Below are 15,353 nucleotides of genomic sequence, written 5' to 3'. Positions count from 1 at the left end.
TTGGTCAGATGAGATGGACGACTATCCTGATTTATGGGATCGCTAGTGTCTTCAGGTTTCTTTGTTTAACGATCTCTTTTCGAGTTTCGTGCCCTTAGTCTGCGTTTTGTGCTCTCAAGGGATTCTTTTTACTTTTTCTTTTATAAAAAACCTCTATTTAATAATAACGATGGAACTCACTAAACGAGCTCAAAATTCATAATCATAACTCGCTGAATGAAATGACAATATGTTCAAATAGTCAGACATGTGCGATGTCATTGTTTTAAATGCTTGGATGTCCAAATCAAAATTTCAACGTGCCACATTCGATTTAATTTGGTCGAAGATATAAATCATAGTAAACTTACTTTAATCAAAATTCATGTTAAAAATCAAATTTCGTGCATGATAAATTACTAGTCGCGTATTTTTTTATTCGACTGAAGACGAGAAGATTTCACAAGAATTAATTAGAAGAGACGAAAACAGTAACAATATTACAAATGCAAGGCTATTATCACAAAACAAACAAAAAATTAAAAAATACAGAAATTAAAACCTCAAATTGAACCAAAACGAAGACCACACACGTGTTGGACAAAATGAGCAGCAAAATCTCAAACTTTAGCCAACAGCACTTCATCAATAACCTTACTCAGATTCCGACGCGACGAGCCCTTGGCCGCCTCCGCCGCGAGATTCTTCCACTCGGCCGCCCTCTTCCTCATCTCCTCCCCCTCCTCCCCTCCCATCAAGCTCCGCACCTGCTTCTCAACCTCATCCCTCTTCACATCGCTATCAATCTCCATCCCAACTCCCCACCGCGAGCAGCAGTACCAGCAGTTGGTCTGCTGCTCCGCGAAGAACGGCCAGCAGATCATGGGGACCCCACTGCACAAGCTCTCGAGAGTCGAGTTCCACCCACTATGCGTCAGAAACCCGCCGACGGCTGGGTGGCTCAGGACCTTCTCCTGGGGGCACCAGCCCGCCAGCCGGCCCCGCCCACTTGTCACCTCTAAAAACTGCGGCGCCAGCACGGCGTTGTCACCGGAGACGAGATCAGGCCTTATGATCCAGAGAAAGGGGCGGTTGCTGTTGGCGAGCCCCCATGCAAACTCGGTGAGTTGATCCGGGGTCATGACGGTGATGCTGCCGAAGTTGACGTAGACGACCGAGTTGGGCTCCTGCGAGTCGAGCCACTCGAGGCACTCGGGTTCTTCCTTCCACAGGTTGGAGCCGAGCCGGTCCAAGTGGGCGTCATCTAACTCGGTTTCGAGGAGGTGGAGCGGTCCGACCGCGTAGGTGGGCGGGAGGAATGCGGAGAGCGCGTTGAGGACGTCGAGCTCCAGGGCCTCGAATGTGTTTAGTATGATGGCCGACGCGCTATGGGCGCGCTTGGTCTCAGAGAAGATGAATCTGATCATGAACTCGTCCAGGTTCGTGGTGCGGATGAAGCTGGGGATGTCTCGCAACCGTATGCCTTCCATGGCGGGGATTCCTTCCACCACAGTGTCCAAATATCCGTTGCTTAAGTAGCTTGTATCTGCACCAAATTAGAACATTAGGATCAACCGGCTTCACATTTATTGTTGCTTAATCCACAATTAATTATTGTTGTTTAAAACTAAAACAAAAGCTTATATATTGTTTAAATTTCATATATATAAATCAAAAAGTTTTGAGTTGTTGGTAATGTCAACGTGAGGTATTCGACTGTGTAATCGGGTAATTAATTAAGAAAGTTGTATCCTGTTGTCTGATTTTTGACGACTTATGCAAATTGTTCAAAAGCTCTATACTTCATTTGTTTTTAAAGAATAATCGTGTGACTCGTGTCATTGAAAAAAAAATCTAGTTATATATGAGGCTTGAAAATGGAACAACGGTACTGTATAATTATTAATTTTCAAATTAATTGTGTATTGGTTTATGGTATTTTTGTTAAATAACCATAATTTAGAATATACAATATATATAATTTTCCCTTTCTAATTTGAATATAATTAAGAGACTGTATATTTAGAAATTACAGCAGCGAATTTAAGACTGCCCTTGTCCTCTTCTGGATATTTCTTCCACTTGGACAGCGCGAATTGAATTGACCCATTTGTATTTATATGCATCAAAATCTTGACTTAGTTTCTTTAATTAGTATGTTCTAAATCTATATATTTTTAATCCATATATGTTAGGTTCCCCTCAATAATGATTTCAATTATGACCAGTTTTAATTCTTCCTGTCAAGTTGGAATTAGAGGAACATCAAGCAAACTCTTAATTAAATATATATACGTACAAATTTGCTATATGGACTTTGTACGATATCACAATCACTGGACATCAATGCACATGAAAATGTTGGGTGTACAAAAAATACCAATACTACTAGTAACAAATTTCTTGAAAACTTCAATTTGAAGAAGGACACGAAACACAGAGTGGACTAATGAAATAGTCATTTTAAGATAATAATAATAATAATAGCCATAAATATAAAGATAAAAAATAATCACTCGGTATTTTGATAGTATATATATTATGTGCAAATTAAAGATAGGTGAGTCGAGAAATATATATGTACCTTTAAGCGGTGCATAACCCATTTGAATAAGTTTTTCAAACTGCGTGTAAGCGTAGAAGCCACAGGCGCTGGTGGTCCAGAACAAGACCTCAGGGAGGCCGAGCTCGGCGGCGGCGTCTGCGGTGAAGCTCATAACGCCGTCGGAGACTATGCAGGAGACCGGGGGCGCGTCGTCGGCGGCGTTGAGGCGCGCGATGAGGCGCTTGAAGGGGGCCAAGCAGGTGGTGGTGGTGGACTCGCAGAGGGACGGTATGTCCTGGGTTGCGTCGGCGGTGTCGGAGGGCGGGAGGCCGTCGGGGATGGTCTCGAAGCGGAAGGAGGGGAGGCCGTGGAGGGCGTCGGCGCCGCGGGCCTTGAGGAGGCGGCGGTGGTTGTATTCGGTGTTGACGAAGGTGATGTGGAAGTCGTGGTTGTGGAGGAGCTTCGCGAGCTTCAGCATGGGGTTGACGTGGCCTTGAGCCGGAAATGGGATGCAGATTGCATGACCTTTTCTCTGTGCACCCATTTTTGATATATAGAGGATGGTGTTCGAGAATCACAATTTTGTTTGCACTTATTTATAGGCACCCAGACTGTGTATTTTTACACCGTTCTTCACCTAATTATATTATAATTTAATCGGATAGTCAAAAATTAACAAATGGAGATCTCATTTGACTTTTTATTGGAACAAGCTAGAAGAGAAATTAAATTTGTCATGTACATGCGTTACGTTAGTAAATATGTCATGTGAATGTCAGCTGTTTGGACTCTCTCACTTTTTATATAGGGTTTAATTATGTTTTGAATTTTAAACTATACTTGATTTTCGTTATATATTTAATAATTATAAACTTTTAGTATTGTTTTAAAGACGTATCTTTGCACATACAAAATTCAACGATGGAATGATGAGTCACTTTGTCGGATTTTTAAGTGGAACAACATGGTATTATTGGATGAGGTGAGAAAGAATTTCACTTAAGAATTCGATGAAATAACACATCATTTCATTCCCAATTTTTGTATAGTGATTTTTTTTTTAATGATGAAAATTGAAGGTTTTTAATTTTAAAAAATTTGGGATTCAAATATGATTAATCCTTTTACATATAATATTTTTATTTTTCGTGATAAGTGAAAATAATGAATAAGTCAATATCTATTGTTGAATAACGAAATTTAAAATATTAGTACAATTTTCGCCCCTTCCAAGATTTAAATTCAGTTAAATATTAGTAATATGATACATTAAATTAGTACCTATTAAATTAATTCAAGGTCTCACCATACTATATACGAGAGATCGCATTAAAATTATTCCTTCGTGCACCTTTTTAATTATGTATATTATGATGTGTCTTTTTAATTATGTATATTATGATAAGACACGCAAATTCTCATGTACAGTCAACTGCGCGCATACGATGCGGACGGTTTGAAAGTTTACATTCCTTCACAATAATGTTTATTTTTATTCATAAGAACTTTTATTTTTAGTTATTTTCACACATTAATAATTTTATTCTTAACTATTTGGTCGAGTAATCATTTTTGTAATAAAAAGTAGTAATTATTTTTACAATAAAATGTAATAGTTCTAAATTATTACATTTATTCACAATAAATGTTACTTTTAATTTTTCATGAGAATGTGTACTATTACATAAATATATTTTTATACGAATAAATGTATATCATATATTTATTAAAAGTAATCGTCCGCATGTACTATGCGGTCAACCGCACGACGAACTCGATAAAAAATTGTGTTGGGATACTTTTGTCTCCATTTTATGATACGTAGACATCATAATAAATACATAAGCTGCAACAACGGGTGAAAATTGAAATGTTTTTATTTTTAATATTCACTAAATTTTGTAGGCGATCTCGATTTTATTGGGGCCTATAATTCAAGATATGGTTCCACCGCCCAGTGATTGGGAGCGGCTCGTGAGTTCGACTCATGTTCGATGATTCTCTATATTTAATTTTATTAGTATATTGCATAAAAAAATTATCTCCATAATTAATTTCTGACTTTGTAATTATCTTAAATATTATAAAAATAATGTTTTTGCAACGTGTCCCTAAATTTGTGTCGACATAAGGTAAGAAAACAGTAGAAAAACTCAGTTGCGCAATGGCGGCACACTTGAAGGGTCAAAGACGGATTTGATTTCGGTGCTGGCAATGTGAAAACTGCACGTATAATATATGAAAATAAATCGCCTAAAAAAATATGAAATATAAATAAAATAAAAGTATTGGCATATAAATATTCAAATTTTTCTCAAATTATACACTCCAACTTTAAAATCTGACAATCTGTCCATAAATACTTGAACTTTGAATTTTTTCTGATTTTGCACCTGGCGTATTTTTACCCTAAAATCGTTGATGATCTGGTAGCTGGATTAACATTTCAAATTCTATAATTACATATTCTACATCTCATATTGACAACAAACTTATTTGCTTCATTATACACTTCAAACATCCCTCTTAATTCGGATGCCATGTCAGCAATGATTTGGAGATAAAACTTCGTCAGGTGTAAAATTAAAAAAAAAATTAAAGTTCAAGTATTTATGGACAGATTTTAAAGTTGAGGTGCAAAATCAAAAAATGAGAAAAATTTGAGTATTTATAAGCTAACATCACTAAAATAAAAATCTCTTATCTTTTATTCACTATATATGATGAATCTAATATTGTATTAGTATATTGCGTGCTGATAATTTTTTTCCTTGCGCCTTGCAGTATGGTAGTAACTGATAAATAGTCTAATGAGTATGTGTGTGTTGGTCTAGTAATAAATGGTTAATGCTTAAGATTTTTAATTTTGAATTCGAGTTTATCCTCGTGGGGTATTTAAATTTTTTAATTTACGTATGTAATTTATATGAAAAAAATTATAATTTAAGGAGATTATTTTCTCTACGTTATGAACGAGTACACACTTGTCCCCATATGAAGTACGTCTAAACGCAGTTGGATTAATTCCCCCATTCGAAAAAGTGCCCTAATTTTTACATTAATAATTCCAAGACATGTAAAGTGTTATTATTAGATAAACTCTAAAAATGTCGAATCCTACCTGTAGAACCGGGAATCAAATTACGTTGTTTCTCAGACCAATATTATTAGGGCTGAGCAACGAACCGACCGAACCGATCATTTTCGGTTCGGTTCGGTTTTAGAATTTCTGGTTGTCGGTTCGGTTCGGTTTTTAAGTATAAAAGCCGATGGGTATCGGTTCGGTTGTCGGTTTTTTAGTTTTGGTTCGGTTATGAACCGAACCGAACCGATACATGATATATATTATTTATTTTATATTTTTATATTACATTTACTAAATGTAAAACTAAAACCCTAGCCCTCCCCCCAATTTTGAACTGCTGCCTGCGCCTCCTTCTCCATTGAAACCCAACTCTCCTCCCTCCCTCCCAAGTCCCAGCCGCGCCTCCATTCTCCGACCGGCGACCACCTGCCCGTGTCGCCTCCATTCTTCGCGCAAGGTAGCACGAGCAGACCAGCACGAGCAGACCGCCGGCCGCCCCCCGCCGCGTCTGACGTCTCCAGCACGAGCCAGACGGCCCAGACCCGCCGTCCAGGACTCCAGATCGGCTTCTCCTCCGCCGCTGAAGCCTGACGCAGTCACGCAGACCTCCACCCGTCACCTTTCTCTCCTCGTCCGAAAGGTAAATCGAATTTTTGTTGTTTTTTCGATTAAAATTTGAAGTTTGTTTTGGTCAGTTTTTTTTTCCGAATTTTTGGTGGTTGGTAAATCGAATGAATGCATAGATTGGGGTTTGATTTGGGCAGATTTTTATACTTTTTTTTCGAATATTACAGGCTGTTTTTCAAAAAATTGGGCAAATCGGTCGGTTCGGTAACCGACCGAAACCGATCGGTTTCGGCCGGTTCGGTTATGGTCGATTTTCGGGCTCCAGGCGGTTCGGTTCGGTCCGTGTACTACCTATGTCGGTTCGGTTTCGGTTTTGTGAAATTGGTTCGGTTCGGTTCGGTTTTGAACCGATGCTCAGCCCTAAATACTATCAATCGAAAAAGAAAAAGAAAATCATTTTGCTTTTCTAATTGCATCGAATATTGTACAACTGGGAAACTCTCTCAAACTACAAAAACCGTATGGTCTAATTTTGTAAATAACTCCGTCCATAAAAAATATAATACTAGTATTACTATTTTTATTAATCCATAAAAATTTTGTAGTAGTTTTTTTCCTTTTTAAAATAATTTTTAGAAATGATCCCTTATATTCTAAATCTCTTTCACACTCAAAGTCAATTTTAAAATATTGCGATGATATCAAAATGTTATCATGCAATTTATGTTCTTAAATTTGTTAGTTTTATGTTCTTGAAATAAATTGTTCACTTTGTAAGGTTATAAATAATTATTTTTAAGAGATAACTTAACTTAAATTAAATTATATTTTTTTACGCATAAATTTAGGTATATCTAAATATATATGATAAACAAATTTTGAATTATAAATATGTACGTTGTAAAATGAAATGTAGAATTGATGGTTAGTAATTAATACTTAAATATTTCAAGATGCTCTTTTAGTGTTGGTTTCTAACTTTCTATACGTAAGACACGGTAACACGCTATATAAAAAAGAGATAAATTACCCAATATACATCAAAATTTAGTAGTAGTTACCGGTTCTTATTAACTCCAAAAAAAACAAAAAAAAGAGATAATTAATTTAAAAATTTTGGTATGGCATGTGCAATTTTTCAGCACCACACATTATAGATTTTATTTTTTTTGTGGTGTAATATTCATGTCATAATAGTAATGTCATCTTTCGTACGTAAAGGAGATAATGAATTAAATAAAAGAAAATTTGGGGTGGATTGTGCAGTTTTGTAAGAACCATACAATATATACAAAAAGTTAATCATGTAGATCTCACCCCTTAGTACATAAATCTTAAATATAAATCATACAATGTGTGTATTTAGCGCAGTAGGAACGTGAGACGTGCAAGACAAAATACACGCAGACATAAAATAGAAATAATATTTTTAAAAAATTTTAAAAAAAGTTTTTTTTCTTTATTTATAAAAAATTCTTCTTCTTTTTTTGGCACATCAGTCGCCATAATTATGCATTAAGTTACACACAAATATGCATAACAATATGTGACATGTCGCGTGTTTAGTGCGCCACGTAGTCAACGTGTGTGGTCAAGATTTTGACCTATATATACTATGAAGGGAGTGAGATCTACAGGATTCCATATATGGGTAGGATCTGGTAGTATCCAATCCCCACATAGTATATATAGGTCCAAATTTAAATCACGCTACACGTGACATAGGTCTTCCAATGCAAAATATATGTAGGGATAAAATAGAAATAAAATTTTAGGGAAAAAAAGTATAATAATAATAATTATTATTATTATTATTACTCCCTCCGTCCCATTAAAGTTGGCCACATTTCCATTTTGATTGGTCCCACTAAAGTTGGCCACTTTCTAAAAATGGCAAAAATTTAACTTAATTAAGGCCACTAATTAAGTTATTAAGTAAACCCTAATTTAACCTACTTACATCTATTTTTCCATCATTTGCACCTAACCCTAGCCGTCCACTCTCTAAGCTCTCCTTCTTTCTTCTTCTTCGGCGGACGACACCGCCGCCGCCCCGCCCCGCCCCCGACCTCCCTCGCCTCTTTTCTCTCCCTCTACCTCTCTCTCGCGCGTACACACTGAAAACATCGCCTCTGCTCTCTCCCTATCTCTCTCCGTCGGACGCCTTCTCTCTTCTCTCTCGTCTGACCGTCGGTTTCCCCATATGAATCTGTCTTCGTCTCCAGTGAGCAAGGCACCAATCGCTTACCTTAGGGTTCGGGATCGCGCGATTTGGGCGTGGTTCACCCAGATCTGAGATGGCGCGATTTGGGGACGGTGGTGATTGGGGACGCCGGCTCACCTGATTCCCTTTCCCCAGCCACGACGGCGCTCTTTTCCTAACCACGGCGCAGCCGTTCTCTCACAGCAACCAGCCACCGGCTCACCCCTCTTTCTCTCGGTCTCTCATCTCTGCCAGCGGTGGTGAGGCCGCCGGTCATGCAATTCTCAGTGACAAGGGGTTTCACTTTCTGGTTTTTCTGATTTTTGATTGGATTGATTTTCTGGTTTGATTGTGGAAAATTGGGGAAAATTGATTTTCTAGTTTGATTTGAGGACAATTGGATTGATATTTTGGTTTTTGATTGTTGGCTATGCGATTCTCAGCGACAAGGGTTTTTTGGTTTTTTGGACGACCGGCGCCGGCGGCGCTGTTGCCGGCAGCCAGAAGGTGTAGTGAGAAGTAGAATGTGGACCATATCTAATTAACTCTTCAATTTTATTGGACCACACTTAATCAAGTACATAACAATTTTTTTCTTAATCTCCGTGCCGAGAAGAATGTGGCCAACTTTAATGGCACAGAGAGAGTATATTTTTGGTTGGAATTTTTTTCCACATCGCCGCTGCTTTAGTTATGCATATTATAGAACACAAATATACATATATGTAAACACATATATGCATAACGTTATACACAAATATGCATAACATTAGGCGACTCCTCAGGTGTCTCTTGTCTTTGCTCACTTATGCATGTAATTCAACACAAATATGCGTATATATAAACATACATATATGCATAACACTATGCAACTCGTCAGGTGCCTCTCGCTGCTGCTCACTGCTTGTCACCTTAATTACGCATATAATTGAACACATATATGCACATATATAAACACATATATACATAAAGTTGCACACAAATATACATGCACTAGGCGACCCCGTCAGGTAATAAATTTATAATTATCTATGTGGCAACATATGTAAGTAATAATATGCATATTTGTATTTAATAATATGCATATTTAGGTTGCATATTTTCACCGACGGTGCAAAAAAAAAAAAGAATTCAGATAAAAAAAACTATATATATATATATATATATATATATATATATCTGAAATTCATATTTTCTATTTTACACCTCTATGTATTTTGCTTTGAAAAGTATCTACTACGTGTCACATTTTTAATGCGCCACATACACACATTGTGTGGTATTATATTCCAATAATTGTATCTCTCTCAATCGTGCGCTAACAACAATTGTTTATCTTCATCACTTTCGATTGTTTCTAGCTTGCATATTGAAAAGCACATCAAGAACTAGCCATGGATTATGTCGAATCGTTCCTTACCAATCTCAGCGCAATAACCCTGCCAATCTCTGCGCAAGAAGAACCCTAATGAATGAAGAACCCTAATTTATTAGTTGCAACCAATTTCTACCATTTTTAACACAAAACGACAACGTTTTTAACAGTTCAAAACGACGTCGTTTGTTTCGTCGGACGGCGTTGCCATGTTGGCAATTCTGAGTGCCATCTAAGCTTTAAATTGGACGAAATTAACAATCATGGGAAAAATCAGAGTCAATCAAAATGTTATGTATTTTTGTCTAATTTTTAAAGGGCGTGGGAAAAACGAGAATCGGATAAAAGTTCGTGAATTTTGGCGCTATTTGCCCTTAAAACTAATATTGTTTCTAAAATCGAAATTAAAAAAATATACCATATTAATTTATTGACACATCAATTTCGAGTTTGACATGTGAGTGCCACATCAGTTTTGATTTTGTCAAAAGTCATCGCCGTGGTACAATTACGAATAAATTATAAATTGATGTATTTCATTGTCAAATTAAAATTAAAAGATAATGATATAAAATCAGAGAACGAAAATGCATGTTCCTTTTCATTGTATCTAAATTGATTGTTTCATTTTAGGCGAAAACAAGTATTTTAAATGAAGTGTTGTAACAATTTGTATTATAAATTTGAATGAGATTTGATAATTAATCGAATTTGAGATGAGTCTATATATATATATATATATATATATATATATATATATATAGGGAGAGGTTCAAGAAAGAACCATAAATAAAAGAAGATCGGAGAACCATTTTCAGCCATTCGATCATCAAGATCTACGGTGGATGCATCATCTTGTTGGATAAATGCAGATCCTGGGTTCGAATCCTGAAGGGAGCATTTTATTTTTATTTTTTTAGTGCATTAATTTTAACAGCGAATGCATTAATTTTTACAGTGGATGCATTAGATTTGATGGTTCTCCCGTTCTCACAAATAATGTAGTTCTCCCTATATATATATATATATATATATATATATATATATATTAATTTCGAACATTTATCTTAAATTTATAATCTAGCGGTATGCTTTTTTAAACATGTAATATATTCAGTCATGTGATATTCGAATATAACTTGTATTATACTAAAAATATTTTTTAAAACTATAAGAAATCAAATTAAGTTTAAAGTACAAATTATAAATCGACTCCATTCGACTTGAATATTTCAATTAAACATTGGTATAAGCATTATGTAAGAGAATCAGAGTGACAATTGACGATTGGTATCTCAATTAGAATTGATGGGCTTTTTGTCCCATTTAGCTTGTAAATAGGCCGAATGAAATTCAAAGAAAATAATAGAGATTGGGCCGTCAAACTTAAAGTCAAATATGAGCTTCTCTTATTAGCCCACACGATGGCTGCAATTTTTTTACCTCATGTGTGTCGGGTTTATACGATGAGCTTTTTTCGTTTGCTACTTTTTGTGGCTTAGGTAAAAAGTGGTTGAAAATGCACTAGCAGTTAAACGGTTTTTTATCCCTTTTTTTTTTTTTTGATCAGAAAAAGTAATATTATTAGAAAGCATGGTACCAGAAGTACCAAAGGATTACACAACATTCGAAGAAAGGGGCTCACACATCCAAGATGAAAAACAATTCACCTCGGGCAAATATTTAAAAATTGTATTCCAACTCCACATCCTTGCTTTGATCTCCCTAATCACACAAAGTGGCTCCCAGGTCTTCCCATCGAATCTACTCTCGTTACGGTTCTTCCATAATATCCAAGTTGTGCACATCCATAAGGCCTTCAAAAACTTCGAACTTTTCTTGTTTCCCAGATTGGAAAAAGCTTTGAAATGTTCAATAATACCTTGTGGTCTTGGAGCTTGAACGCCCAGCCAGCTTTGAACTCCATTCCAGACCTCTTCGACTTTTGGGCAGCTGATAAGTACATGCTTTGTCGTTTCCTGTTGATTGCAACAACCATTGCACCATTTCTCCACATCTCCGATAGAGATATTCCGTCTCATCAAGTTTTCACAAGTTGGCAGCCTATTCCAAAGAATTCTCCAATTTGTTACTCTTGCCTTCTGAGGAGCCGGGGTATTCCACACTTCCTGGAAAGTTTCTTTCTTTGGGCTTGTATGTGGCTCGGTGCTTCTTGATTGGTTAAGAATGCGGTAGGCTGACTTCGTTGAAAAGACTCCATCCTTAGTTGCACTCCAACACCAAGTGTCTTCGTTACCTGCAATAGGAGCAACAGAGGAAATGGCTGCAAGAAGATTGTTAGTCATTTCTTTCTCCCAATCAAAAAGCTCCCTTCTCCATCTCGGCTCCCACTCCCATCTATCCTCCACCCACTTCCCAACATCACTAACCTTTGCATCTTTGCTCTCACTGAGTTGGAACAATCTAGGGAAATCCTCCTTAAATGTTCTCGACCCAACCCACCTGTGCTCCCAAAACTTGATATCTTTACCATTTCCCAGCTTTCTCCTGATATTTTTACTAAACCATTTCTCCGGGTGTTTGTCTCCAGTTACAAGAATTTTTGGCCACCATCCACTGCAATTTCTCCCCATCCTTGGAACAACCAACCCCTCTTCCCCCATGTCAATCTCCCCATAAATGGACGTCATCGTCCTTGCCCACAATTTCCCCTTTCCAGTTAAGTATCTCCAGATCCATTTCATAACCAACGCCAAGTTAAACCGTTCTAAATCTCTGAAACCCAGCCCCCCTTCATTATATTCATCACAAAGATCTCTCCACTTCACCCAAGGGATATACCCAGCTTCCCCACTCCCACCCCACAAGAAATTTCGAAAAAGGGAGTTGATGGAATTTAAAGTTGTCTTTGGGATAAGGGAGAAAGAGAGTTGGTAAACTGGAATGGCCATTAAAACTGACTTTACCAAAGTAATACGCCCGGCCAAAGAGAGCTTCCTCTTCCTCCATCCGTCGATTCTCTTCTTGACTTTATCAACGAGGTAATTCCACTTAACCACTTTGTTGCTTCCTCCACCAATTTGCATACCGAGGTATGAGAACGGGCTTGAGCCTACTTTGCAACATAGCTTGGCAGCCATTCTTTCGATTTTTCTTTCCTCCACTTCGACCCCGATCAGGCTGCTCTTGTTGAAGTTGACAGCAAGGCCCGATAGGAGCTGAAATAATTTCAGAATATGCTTCAAAGCAACTGCATTACTTTCCTTGTCATCCAAAATGAAAATAGTGTCATCCGCATATTGAAGGTGAGAGATTTTTAATCGATCGTTTCCAATCTCTGCAGGGGACACCACCTCTTTGTCAACGGCTCTACTAACAAGGGAATGAAGACCTTCTGCTGCTACGAGAAAGAGAAAGGGGGACAACGGGTCCCCTTGCCGTAGACCTCTTTCAAGACGGAATTCACCCGAAGGCGAACCGTTAATAAGCACGTTTGCCGTAGAAGACTGAAGGCACCCTCTAATCCATTGACGCCAAGTAGGATCAAAGTTGAAGCAATCCAACATAATATCCAGGTAATCCCACTCCACCGAGTCGTAGGCCTTTGCAAAGTCGATTTTGAAGATGATTCTTCCTTTCCTTTTTCTCTTGGCTTCGGCAACCGCCTCATTTAGGATCACCACTCCGTCCAAAATGTATCTGTCACCAATGAACGCGGTTTGATTTTCCGAGATAATTGAGTCCATCACCACTCTCATTCTGCCAGCCAGAATCTTCGCAATGATCTTATAAAGACTGCAAATAAGAGAGATTGGGCGGAACTCCCCCAAGATCTCCGCCTCTTCCTTCTTCGGGATCAGAACAATGAAGGAACTGTTGCATCCTCTCGGGATTTTCCCGTGCTTGTGAAAATCAGTCATCACTTGGAAGAAGTCTTCCTTAATATCATCCCAAGAAGATTTCCAGAAATTGATGTTGAACCCATCTGGCCCCGGACTCTTGTTCCCTTCGCAGCTCCAGACTGCTTCCTTGATTTCCTCTTTGCTAAAGGGTCTCACCATCCATTTTCTGTCCTGATCAGAGAGCTTCCTCGCAGTAAAGTTAGAAGGAAAGAGAGGTAAAGATCTGTTAGTCTTCCTGTAGAAATTTTCGAAGAAACTTCTCACTCTCTCTTTGAGAACAATCGGTTCCTCGATCCACTGGTTGTCAATCCGAAGTCCCAGTAACTCGTTCTTTTTCCTTCGACCAATAATTGCTCGGTGAAAGAAGCTAGTGTTAAGATCTCCCTCCTGTAGCCACCTGACTTTTGATTTCTGTTGAAGAAGACTTGTTCTATTCTTTGACTGCAAGATGATGTTGGCTTGAATCTCATTCCTTCTGATAGCCTCACTCTCTTCAAGGCCGAAGCAATCATCGATAAAATCCCATTCCTGGAGCTCTTCCTTCAAGACATTTAGGTTCTTCTCAATGATACCAAAGGTATTCTTATTCCAATCTTTGAGTGCTACTTTCAGCTTTTTGAGCTTTTCTTTAAACACAAAGCAGCTCCATCCTTGAATCTCCGTTTCCCTCCAGATTTTCTGTACCACTTGCTTGAACTCAGCGTGGGAAGTCCAAGCGTTGATGAATCTGAACGGCTTTGGCCCCCAGTCCGTCTCTTTTGTTGAGAGGATGATTGGACAGTGATCTGACACAGTTCTTGGTAAACCCCGCCCGATGGAGGCCGGCCAAGCCTTGAGCCATCTCTCATTAACCAAGAAACGATCTAACTTACTTTTACATCCACCGTTAGGTTGGTACCATGTGAATTTCCGGCCTTGAGTTCTGATGTCGGTCAGGTCACTCTCCCGAATGAAGGTATCGAAATGCCTTGAATCCGAGGTCCCGAAGTTTGCACCTCTTCCCACTCTTTCTCCCTGCTCTCTAATAGTGTTGAAATCACCCAGAAAACAAAGACAAGTATCCTTATTTTGATCAGCAATCGTACTGAGTAACTCCCACAAATCCATCTTCTCCTTACAGTCATTTGGTGCATAAACATTAACAAAGCAACACGAGAGGTTCCCCGGTTTCCAAAAGCCATTAATGACTACTACTCCCTGTGCATCCCAGCTACTTGATGCGACAAAAACATCCTTATTCCACGCACTAACAATCCCTCCCGATCTTCCGACAGAGTTTCTTACCGCAAATTCAACATTATTCTTTCCCCACCAATCAGAGCAAACATTTTCAGAAAAAGATTCCATCTTTGATTCTTGGAGAAAACACAAATCAACTTTCTTCCCTCTAATCAACTCACCAACGTCTTTTTGTTTGATCACATTCCCCAGGCCCCTAATATTATAAGATAACAAAATCATTAATTACCTTCTTCGACGACTCCAAGCTTCTTGTTGCTCGAAACTTCCACTGATTGTCTCATGATAATATTAGCCATCTCTTCATCTTGTAGCTCGCTGGTTAGGCCCAGAGTTTTGCCAAGTTTCCAAACTGTCATGCCTTCTTGAAGGTGTTCCTGCTCGATTCCTTCCAATCTGGAATTTGTACCCGCTGCATTATCCCTTTCTTCTTCCACACATGGTTCGCCATTTTCTTCGATTTGAGCAATAAAATTCCCCCACTTAATTTGTTCCTT

At 38.2% G+C, this 15,353-nt stretch overlaps 1 protein-coding gene across 1 annotated transcript; it reads right to left on the bottom strand.

The window, feature by feature from the left end:
* Positions 1–437: 437 nt before the first annotated feature.
* Positions 438–3,191, bottom strand: LOC131010885 (7-deoxyloganetin glucosyltransferase-like). The gene is made up of 2 exons (XM_057938582.1): positions 2,564–3,191; positions 438–1,525 (listed from the first exon to the last, which is right to left on the bottom strand). Exons 1-2 carry the CDS (start codon positions 3,066–3,068, stop codon positions 600–602), a joined length of 1,431 nt encoding a protein of 476 aa, XP_057794565.1. The 5' UTR covers positions 3,069–3,191; the 3' UTR covers positions 438–599.
* Between the last annotated feature and the right edge of the window lie 12,162 nt (positions 3,192–15,353).

This window comes from Salvia miltiorrhiza, chromosome 2 (assembly GCF_028751815.1).
Source record: "Salvia miltiorrhiza cultivar Shanhuang (shh) chromosome 2, IMPLAD_Smil_shh, whole genome shotgun sequence".
Taxonomy (NCBI): Eukaryota; Viridiplantae; Streptophyta; class Magnoliopsida; order Lamiales; family Lamiaceae; genus Salvia; species Salvia miltiorrhiza.
This window is presented reverse-complemented; position numbering and strand designations above follow the sequence as displayed.

Coding starts and splice junctions, on each gene's coding strand:
- LOC131010885 (XM_057938582.1), bottom strand. CDS start 3,068: ATGGGTGCACAGAGAAAAGGTCATGCAATCTGCATCCCATTTCCGGCT. Junction 1,526..2,563: donor GGGTTATGCACCGCTTAAAG/GTACATATATAT, acceptor AATTTGGTGCAG/ATACAAGCTACTTAAGCAAC.